The sequence below is a fragment of the Lycorma delicatula genome, chromosome 3, assembly GCF_047948215.1.
Source record: "Lycorma delicatula isolate Av1 chromosome 3, ASM4794821v1, whole genome shotgun sequence".
Classification (NCBI taxonomy): domain Eukaryota; kingdom Metazoa; phylum Arthropoda; class Insecta; order Hemiptera; family Fulgoridae; genus Lycorma; species Lycorma delicatula.
In genome coordinates this window covers 14,441,834-14,453,254 of record NC_134457.1, presented here as the reverse complement: position 1 = coordinate 14,453,254, position 11,421 = coordinate 14,441,834, and the positions used below count along the sequence as shown (strand labels likewise).

Here is an 11,421-nt window from a genome sequence, read left to right as displayed (position 1 = left end):
AATTTAATTTTGAAAAATATCTGATAACCATACTTTGTTAACCAAGAGCATTATAAAATCAGAATATGTTCATTTACAAGTAATAAAACTTTATATCTTTAATGAAATAACCTTGTTAATAATTTATCCCTGGAGAGTCAGCTAACTTCAGAATGAAGTAAAAGTTGTGTGTATTCACTGGCCATTTCATCTCAGAATATAATGAAAACAAACTGTTATTTTATGATTTGAGCCTTAATAAAATAAATTTGCTTTACAGCATTGTCTAGCATAGTTTTAAATTCTGATGACATTCTTTTTGATGGCAATACTTCCTTATGTTTGAAAAACATTATATCAAATCACATCAGAGATACATTTTTTTTTCTTGACCTTAACAACTCCACTATGCCTGATGGTAAGGGCATGACCTGCATCTGAATAAAAGCTCACTATTTTTCCACTGGTTTCTTTTGTGTCTTTTGTATTATTTTTAATCATTGAGAATGTGAATATTTTTTTCCCCACTTAATTAGGTAAACAAAGTTCCACAAAACAGAACATCATGAAGCATATTGTTATGATGCACATGCATTTCACATCACATTAACTGTACATCAATAACATGAGTAGTCTTCTATTTGTAACGCATAATAGTCTATTTTTAACTCTTTAAATTAAATATGACTCTACATCAACTGCCATGTTGTTAATTCTGAGAGTAATAGTATCATTTGAAAAATGAATCAAATCAATATTGTGTAATAAAATCAATATTGTATTAGTATAATCAATATTGTTGTTGTATTGTCAATATTGTTTTGTATTGTCAAACATAGTTTTTACTATACATATTATAGTTTTTGGTAGTAAATTTTCCCCAATGTAATGTTTGAGTTTAAGTAGTATACTACTTGTTACCTATAGTAGTACATAAATAGTAGTATACTATTTGTCTACAAAAGTACTCCTCAAAAACTTTTTCCAGCAACAATTTTTACAGTTAATGTCTTTAGACTCGAGTAGCCTGTATGAGTGACAATCATGTACTTCACCCTGTTAGAAGTAAGCTGTAAAACTTTTCGCAGTTAATTAACCCTTTTCTTACTGAATCAAAAGAAACATTTAATATTACATAAATATTAGTATTTGATTAGTAATATAATTGTAGAAAATTTACTTAAATAGTAAGATTATGCTATCAATTAATCGTTTCTTGATTTTATAACTCATTGATTATAATTCATGCATAATGGCAAGTGTATCTTTTTTTGTCTTTTACACTGTTTGATTATATTTTATGTTGTTTGTTTCCTGATTATAATATAAAAAAATCGCTATGATAAATTGCTCTTAATATAACATACACAGGTATAAGTTTAATGTTAATAATTTACATTAATTAAATAATATAATGATGATGAATTTGTTGCAGGGTGTGCCAGTGGCTGCAAGCACTCTTTCTCTTATGATGCTATCGCTAGATAGATATGCTTCCATTGAACATCCACATCTGTTGTCACAGTTACGACAAAACCGCAGTCTTCACATCTATATGAACATGATCGTCTGGTTTTTAGCATTACTAGCGTACAGTCCATTATTATATTCTCGATCACTGGTTAGTTCTAACCAACATTGTGAAGAGATATGGCCTTCTTATACAATGAGAGTTTCATTTACTTTATGTCAAGTAATTGTAGTTTATTTAGTGCCAGGATTGACTGTAGCAGCTTGTCATCACGCAGTTGGCCATAAATTATATGCGGCTTCACTAGTTGCTGCTGCAGCCAATGGTGATATTCCTCTTCCTATGCCTATATTGGGACGACCAAAAGAAGTCATAATTGTTGCTTCAGTTCAGCATGATGTTCCATCAAAGGTAAGGTTACCTTAACACTGAAATTCATTATTCATAACTAGAAAAACCATTTTTTTCAACAAACTACTCTTAATATGATTCTTTTTTTACAATTCAGAGTATCCGATCTTTATATCAAAAAGTATAGGAATATATAAAAATTAATAAAATGTCTAGTCTGACCTGTAGACAATGATTGGAGAGATAGCATGAGATTTGATGGGTGAAGAAGAAGGTTGACTGAAATTACTGCTTAGTATTTGCATTTGTAACTGTTCACTGCCAAAGTTTGTTTTCATTCCATTTGTTCATATAAAATTTATGGTACTTACATATTAACACCACTGCAGCTACAGCTTTATTTAAAATTGAGTATTTATTTTATTGAGTCTCTTTATTAATTTTAAGAAATGGTTATTTATATTATAAATATAATTTAACCAAACTTAACCTACGCTCGCTTCGCACGCTAACCTTGACTTAAATTGCTATTTAAATAATAATTAATTGCAATAATTACTGAATTTTTAAATAAATACTCAAAAAAGTACAGTGTTAATTAGTCAAGGTTAGCGAGCAAAGCGAGCGTAGGTTAAGTTTGGTTAAATTATATTTATAAAATAAATAAAAATAACCAAATATTAAAATAAATAAAGAGACTGTTTTGAATCGGATTTCCACCGAAATCCAATTGACTACTTTGTTTTTAAATAAAGCTGTAGCTACGGTGGCATTAATACGTAAGTACCAAATTTATATTTTGGTGTTAATAGAAGACATGAATTTTTCAAAGCAAGTAAGAAAATGTCCCAGATCAGATTGAATGTTCCAATAATTAGTAAATATGCTGATATGAGATTTAAACTAATATATATTAATAGTTACACACATTATACCGGTGATATTTAAATATGGAAACAGCTTTACACTGCATATCTGAGGCAGAAATAAATATGAATTTATATCTGGAGGCAGAAAGAAATGGGTTTCTACATAGTTAAAAAAAAATCTGTATTATAGTGAGTTTTTAATTTTTGTCTACCATCTTGCATCTGCCATATTGAATCAGACTTAATTTTTTAAAATAAAAAGGTGGATATATGACACATAATTTCAATTTAAAATTTTACAAAAAGAAAAACAATGGTGAAACCCATTTTTCTGTTAACGCCTTCATTTTAAGTATCAAAGTTGAAATGACAGAAAAATCGTGTTAACAATAAAATGAAGTAAAACACACAGCATTTTGTATTCATAATGTATACAATAACAAACAAAGTGCTATAATATTTATAATAATTAACGATAACTAATAATTAACAACACAACAACAAATTAAATGGCTATATCAACTGACATTATATTCTAAATAAAAATTAACTTCCACTGTTAATATCAGCTGATATTTGTTAATTATCATGAAACAAATTGGCTGGAAATGTTTACTTAAAAAATGTATTACAAATTTAATTGAGTAAATCAACTGTTAATTTATAATATTGCAGTTTGTATTACATTGAAACAATGCAACTTATTAACTCGTCATTTCACCTTTTTACTTAAGCATGGTAAAATGGTAATGGTAAAATCTGATGCTAGAAAAAATTAAGTTGTAGGCCTAGCGCTTCAAATCTATTTTTGGTGAATGTTTTATTATTAGTTTCCTTGTTCATTTATTTAGTTTTATTAAATATTTAATCTTGAAATAACAATACCTTGTTTAAGTGAAACCAAAAGAATAACTCTGCTGATGATGCATGGGTATGGTGACAGAGTTCAGCATTTACAAAAGGTTTGTGATTTATTTAATAATAGATTTCCAAACAGAGAACCGATAAGTAAATCGACTCTGATCAAGACAGTACAGCAATTTGAAAAAACCAGAAGTGTAAAAAAAGGTCCTCACACCGGTAGACCAAGAACTGTCACAACTGATTGAAAGTCATTAGATGTATTGCAGACCTTTGTTGAAGACCCTCAATGATCGATTCAAAAAGCTGTTATCCAACATGACATCAGTTATTTTTCAGTTCAAAAAATGATTAAAACAAATAACTTTCAACCTTATAAGATACACCTGGTGCAAGAACTTTCAGAAGATGATTTTGACTACCAAGTTCAAGATTGTGATATTATAATGGAAAAATTAGTCATAGATGCAAATTTTTCTAATTCAATAATATTTACTAAAGAAGCAACCTCTATGTTAAATGGCCATGTGAATAAACAAAACTGTCTATATTGGAGCGATAAAAATCCCAAATGGATGTTGGAAGCTTATATACAGTAACAACAGAAAGTGAACATTTGGGTGGGAATTGTTGGTCAAAAACGAAATTTGTTTAATTTGTGTTAATTATTAGTCATCGTTTATTATTATCAATTTTATAACACTGTTTGGTATTATATGCATTACGAATGTAAAATGTAATAAAATTGATCATGCAGTGTGTATTACCTCAATTTATTGTTAACATGATTTTTCTCTCATTGCAGATTTGAATGACTCTATAATGAAGCCATTAACAGAAAAATGTTTCACCATGGTTTTTCTTGTAAAGGTTTTAATCAAAATCACTGGTCATGTCCACCTTCCTACTTTAAAAAATTAAGTTTGATTCAGTATGGCAGACAAATATTAAAAACCCACCACAATGAAAATTTCTTTTAATTTTAACTATGAAGAACCCCATTTCTTTTTGCCTCCAAATACCTCTCTGATGGACATTGTAAAGCTGTTTCTATACTTAAATATCATCCAGTATATATGTCATAATTACTAATAATATGTGCTATAGATACTTTTACTATTTTAAAATGATGATTGACATTTGTGAGTGACTGTAACGGCAGTGGAAAGACACCAGCCACTGTTGGTAGATATGAAGGTGATTATCAAGATTACCATGGTAATATCTCAAGGTAGCACAGTCTACAAAAAAAGCATAAGAACACATAGAACATTCTTTAACTGTTTATGTACCATTAAGATCTTACTAAAGCAGTGTTATAAAATAACTGTTAATATAAAAATCAAGTTTTCAGGTTCATTGACTCTTTCCCTCTCACACTCATTCATTCCTTTCCAAATCCATCTTGTGCTGCTAGAGTGCTCATCTGATCTAGAAACTGTGTATCCCTCCCACCCCTTAGCTCCAAAACTATTACATCAATTTCACTGAAATTTAGATAGCAATATAACTGATGTTGTACATGTGAAAATTAGATGAAAATTGGTTGATCATTCTTCTTTTAATTAGGTACAAGTTAAAAAAAGTCAAAATTTAATACAAGAATTGAAAAGTATCTTTTTTGTAGTGCATTTTTTAATTTGTTTTTTATGCAAAATGAATTAAAAAAAAAAAAATAATTATGTTAAAACTTATTAGTTTTATTTTTCATTGAATTTATTTTTTTTGTTTTTAATTTTCTACTTATTTGTTTATAACAGTGAATGCTATTAAGTATTTATGAACAGCTAAACAATCTTCAGTTATTTAAAAATTTAAGTCAACTATGGGAATATTATGAAAATGTTACATGAATCTAATTTATTTTTTTATAAAACACATCTTTTATTCATAGAAGTACACTTTCATGTATGAAATATGCAGTGTTTTATATTTATAAAGACATTAATATAACGAACAAACACACACCAAGACAATATTTATTTTCCTTCAATACCAACCACCATCTTATACTATTTCCATATTAGAAAAACACTGTCCCATTATTAAATATCTCCTATGTTTCGTGCCATGTTTACTGGTATGAACTGACTATAATTAGTGAAAAATACATCATCTATAATTAAATAATTTTTAATTTTTTTTACCCACTGTAAACATACAAAATGTAATAATTTGTTTTTTCTCAGTATATGATGGTCTTTCAAAAGTAATTTAATTTATGTTGTTAGATGTCAACAAAATTTACTGTTGTAACATATTTTAAGGCAAAAGATTCTTGTAGATACAAGAACTTTTGCAACATTTACAAGTATCTTTTTAAAAATCTTGAAAAAATGTTAAGTAATTTTAAGATATTTCATGTTACACTATCAAAAAACTATTAAATTTATTAAGTTCTTTGTAAATTACAAAATGATAAAGGCTTAAAAAAAATTTTTCTCCTATTTTTAAAATAAAATGGAAAAGACATGAATTTATTAAATTTTATTTTGTTATCATAAATACGATCTTTCCATACTGAATGAGTTTTTTTTATTTTATGTTACAAATCATCAAATTATTTAATAGGTTGTAATGAACAGGATTCTAAATGATTATTACTCAGATATCATGTTAAAGTAATATGTTACTGAAGAACCTATTCTTCAAATGGACATATGTTAAATTTTAACTTCTTTTTGGCCTTTAAATTCATGAAAATATTCTAATCTTCAGATTAGTTTGCAGTTTATAAAGTTCAATCAAATTTGAATTACCTGTTATGGAGTGTGTGAATGAATATCAGATATTAAGACTTTGTTCTTTGCATTATAACATTTGTTTAATAATTCCAGGCATCCAGTTGAAATGCCTAATGAGTAAAGCTGGGTCTCCTGTTTGCATAAAATCTAATCAAATAATAATAATAATAATAATAATAATAATAATAATAATAATTATTATTATTATTATTTATTGTCAACTGAAAATTACAAATACAATTTTTTCAACAAATTTATCCTTGATGCAGGTAGCAAAAGAAACCTTGAGTGCTATCCACGGGTTCTTATCATTATAATAGCATCATTAATAAAAGAACTAATTTAAAGTAAAACTAATAACAAATACAATATAACTAAATAAAAATACATGATTTTTGTAGCATGATACACATAAAAATAAAAAACTGAAAAGTTAAATTAAAAAAAATACATAGAACCAGAATGTAAAATTATTTAAGTTTAAACTGAAATCAAATAAAATAAAATGCAATAAATTCATAATCTATAAAAAAATGAGAAAAAATAATTTCATTATGGAGAAATAAAAAAAAAAAACCATTATAAAACAAAAAACAAATGAGACAATAAGAAATATTCATAAGATAAGACAACTAACTGAATTCTGTTATGAATTATATTGTCTCAACATTCACTTTAACATTCAGTTTTATATATGTAGATTTTTTAATGTTAAGTAGTATATTAATTTATTTTATTGTATGTTATTCATTTTAATAATATGTTAAATTTATTGTTATTAGTATGGATTATTTTTGTCTTTCAATTTGGTAATTTAAAATATATATTATTTCACCCATTCATCTATTTTTTTAATTAGATTACTACTTAAAATTAAATAATGGCATTAAAATGATTGAGGACTTTGTTACAAAATATACTGGCGTAATATGAAAATTATTCTACTTAAGTGTAAAACCGCATCTTTTGTTGATTTTCTAGCTTGAAAACCTTACTGATTTTTATGAATAAAACTATTTTTTATCAAGAAATTTTATTATTCAGTTTTTTAATATTTTCCAATTATTTTGGAAAAGTTACGTAACAGACTTATAGGTCTGTAATTTGCCAGGTTGTTTTTATCTCTGGATTTATGTATTGCAATTATTTTGGCTATTTTAAATTTAGTAGGGAAATATCCTTCAATAAAACATCTATTTATTATGTGCAAGTGGTTTTGCTATGTAGTTACTTATTTCTTTTAGCAAGAAACACCAAAGCTATCGAATCCAGGAGACGAGTTATTTTAAAAATTTTTTATCGCATTTAATTTTCATTATTATTTGTTGGGCTAAAAAACAAGCTATTAATGAGGGTGGGGATCAACAAAAAGGCAGATTTAAGTTATTTGTATTTTTTACTATCGCATTTGCATAATTTTCTCCTACATTTGTAAAGTATTTATTTAATTTATTAGGTTCGATTTTCAGTTATATAATTTTTTTTCATATCTAGTACTTCATTAATACATTCCCACATTTTCTTAATATTGTTTTTATTTGATTGGAACTTATTATTAAAATAATCAATTTTGCTTTGTTTACTACATTGTTTAATGTGTTCCTACATTTCTTATAATAATCTTTTAGTTTTGTATTAAAAGATCGTTTTAATAATTTACAGTGCATTTTATCTCTTTCTTTCATGGCAGCTACCATGCTTAGAGTGATCCATTGTTTTAGTGGTTTATTTTTATAATCTGTTTATGTTTATTTAAATAGTCAGTAAGTTTATTACTAAAAATTCATTACTAATGTATCTATCTATAGTATCAGTGTTATTATTGCATATGTCTTTCCAGTTTTCTTTATCTAAACTAGATTTAAGTTCATCATAATTTATTTTATTGATAATATTATCGGTCAGGTCTTATCTTTAACAAAGTTTATAAGTTTCATATGAAAAGAAGTACAGTAATGGTCAGTGATAGCAGTCTTCAGAATCGCCCCCATCACATCGCTCTACCCAATGGAACCACTTTCAAAGAAAATACAGTCAGTGCAACTGGTCAACTGCATTTTGCCATTGAGACTGTTTTGTAATTGTGTAGGTTTGTTAAATATGATTTAAATCCATACAGTTGCTTAATACTAAAAAATTCATTTATCAGGTTATTATTATCAAGAATATTCAAATTTGTATCCCTTATTAAAATTGCGTTATCATTCATCTTTATATTTTGTAGATAAGTATTTAAACTAATCAGGCAAGAATGTATGTTCTAGGAAGGCAATTGATAAACAGCAATCAGTTTATGGTTCCCATTATCTATTCTAAAATTAATATCAACTGAATTCACATTTTCTAACTCTACTTTTATTATCGTGTGTTTAATATTTTTATCTACAAATAAGCATATATAGTCACTGTGAATTTATTATTTTGAATGACTACGTTATAACTTTCTAAACTGAAATTAAATTCAATGTCATTACCGATCCAAGTTTTGGTCAATATAATAATTTGAAACTTTTACTATTACTTAAGTAAAAAATAAATTCATCAAAATTTTTTCATATACGTCTTATATTCGTACAAATTATATTTAGGTCATATTTATGGTTACATTATAATTGAGGATTAAAATTTTAAAAAATCATTTACTTCTATTGTATCATAGCAGTCATCAATATCAAATCATGTAATTCATAATTGAATGGCATAATAGGATAAATAGTTAAACAAACAAGTTAAAATTAAGATAAGATTTTTATAATGTTTTAAAATGATCCTCATATATAGTTATATGAAGAAATTAAATGATGGTTATATTGTTTTCAGGTGATACATTTCCGAAATAAAGATGATTCTGATGAAGAAGGAGCTGGTGGTGGGGGAGGTGGAAATGACGTCACTGATTTTCGTAGAGGAAAAGGAAGCAGGCAGCAGCAACGAAATAAACTGCAACAAAAAACAACCAGAACTCAGGCTACAATTAACCGAGTTCCATCAAAACCACCTTTAACGAAACAAATGAGTCGTCAGTCATTACATAGTCGTCGAAGATTAGCGAATATGTTAGTAGCATTAGTAGTTGTATTCGCTACATGTTGGTTGCCTTATGTCATACTAAAAGTATATTCTATCGACCCTGATGCCAATGTAAATCTAATACAAAATCTTTTACCGTTTTGTCTTTTGTTGGGGCATACTCATTCTGCCATAAATCCAATAGTTTACTGGTTTTTAAACAGACAATCTATTAACCTCACTGTTTTTTGTGGACATTGGCTGATGCGTAATGGTTCCCAAAGCGATAAAGGTAATTTTAGATTTCTTCCTACTAAAGATAAAGACAGAAGACCTTCTTCGACTAATGAAGCAGCACTAGGAATATTTCATCCTCGTTATACTGTGCCAAAAGCTAGACCTAAACCGCAGCCTAGAGAATCTTCACAATATTATGTTTAATCTAAATGAAAAGACTGAAAATTAATTATTCATTTTATAAACATCAGTTTAAATTGTTATTAATTTAAAAAACTAAAGTTATTTCTGTATTTTTATATCTGTGTATATGTATTAAATATTAATTTACATAATCTAGAACACTAATATTCATCTCATTTGAAACCTAATGTGCTGCAGTTTTTGCTCACCAGTTCATGGGATTCATGCCTCATTTCATGGCAGTTCTCTTCTGACTTTACTGAATGTTTCCCTGAAATGGCTGTTTATATTAATTCCTTCAAAAAATGAATTTTTTAAACCTTCATTTTTAAACTGCATGCTATTGATTAGATTTACTATTAGACGTGCAATTATTTCTAAAAATAAAAGAAACACTTTGATTTTATTCACATCAATATCCTTAAGGAAGTTGCTGCTGTGAATTAGCTTGCATGTATTGCTTGTCAGTTGTCCGAATCTAAACTGCCAGTTTTATGTTATATGTTATATCTACTGCAAAAACTAAGAAAAAAATCATATGTGATATCATATTAAGCCTGTATTAAGAATTTCGTATTGTAACAGCAGCAGTTCATCAATTTGGTTCTTAAAACACAGGAAAATAAATTAAATCAGCCTACTGACTGCAAAATAAGTATGCAACTAATTTTTTATTCAGTCTTACTTATGAGTTTTTTTATTCACAATATATTACATAACTATATTTTAGTAACTGTATATATAAAGCTATGTATTTCCTTAAAAAGAATTATAAAACAGCATATCACATCCGTAGGATGAATAAATTAACAAAAGTTATTGGCTTTTAATTTTTGATCTGTTTCTACTTAAGTAAAAAATCAGTTAAAGAGTAGATCCATTTGGGTTCAAAAATGTTTCCAAGTTCAACAAAAACATTTTCTAAAAAATAATTTTTTTAACAAATACAGTATCTGAAATCTCTTTTTAACAATACATCAAATTTACATATATATTGAAAACAGATTACTCTTAGCACGAGGGACGATCAGAAAGTAAGCACATATTTGTAAGACAATTTTTTTTTTTTATTGATCAAAATCTACATATTATTATCTCTTTTTCGACATAATCACAAAGATTTTCTAAACACTTTTTGTTGTACAGAATTGCTGCTGGGGAAGTGTGAAGACAATACAACCAGTACTGCCACCACAAGAATACCATTCAGTTCAAGAACATGGCAAGGGTGTAACTTACTTTTTCATCCACCTCTCATACAAATAAGTTTGTGTAAACTTTTTATGCTTGAGGACTCAAACCATTGAAAGGCTAAAACTTAGAATTTATTCCACCCATCATTTATTTTTTATATATTTAATCATTATAACAATAATGAAAAAGAAAACAGACAAATATTTTGAACAATAACATTTTGGCTGTCTGTCAGGTTGATATTATGAAAATAAATAATTATTAATTTTTGAAATGTATTTAAAAAGAATACTTTCATTTTTTATTATTATCTTTTATGACCACAAAGGATTTCTTTAGTCAGTCCATTATCCCAGTCTCTTCAATGGGACTGTTTGGACCTTGTAGTCTTCTCAGTACGTTTTCATACGTTCTGATCTTGTGCCCTTTCTAGTGTTGAAAATGTTCGTGTGGTGAGCTTTTTCTTGTAAGTCTGAAGTGAGTGTTTTTGTTCTTGATTTTCTTGTATAATTTTATCTTATCT

The 11,421-nt window shown here is 27.1% G+C and overlaps 1 protein-coding gene and 1 long non-coding RNA gene across 2 annotated transcripts in view; one reads left to right on the top strand and one right to left on the bottom strand.

Moving 5' to 3' along the window:
* Nucleotides 1–1,396: 1,396 nt before the first annotated feature.
* LOC142320849 (cholecystokinin receptor type A) lies at nt 1,397–9,808 on the top strand. Its single transcript, XM_075358825.1, has 2 exons — nt 1,397–1,861; nt 9,096–9,808. The coding sequence occupies exons 1-2, from the start codon at nt 1,397–1,399 to the stop codon at nt 9,723–9,725; spliced, it is 1,095 nt and encodes a 364-aa protein (XP_075214940.1). The 3' UTR covers nt 9,726–9,808.
* LOC142320851 (uncharacterized) overlaps nt 9,086–11,421 on the bottom strand; it is a 38,825-nt gene continuing 36,489 nt past the window's right edge. Inside the window, exon 3 of the long non-coding RNA XR_012755490.1 lies at nt 9,086–9,215. This is a non-coding gene — a long non-coding RNA (uncharacterized LOC142320851). The remainder of the gene's footprint in view (nt 9,216–11,421) is intronic.

Bases quoted from the DNA above. Each gene is read 5' to 3' on its own strand.
- LOC142320849 (XM_075358825.1), top strand. From the start codon at position 1,397: ATGATGAATTTGTTGCAGGGTGTGCCAGTGGCTGCAAGCACTCTTTCT. The intron at 1,862-9,095 runs GTAAGGTTACCT...TATTGTTTTCAG, and splicing joins AGCATGATGTTCCATCAAAG to GTGATACATTTCCGAAATAA.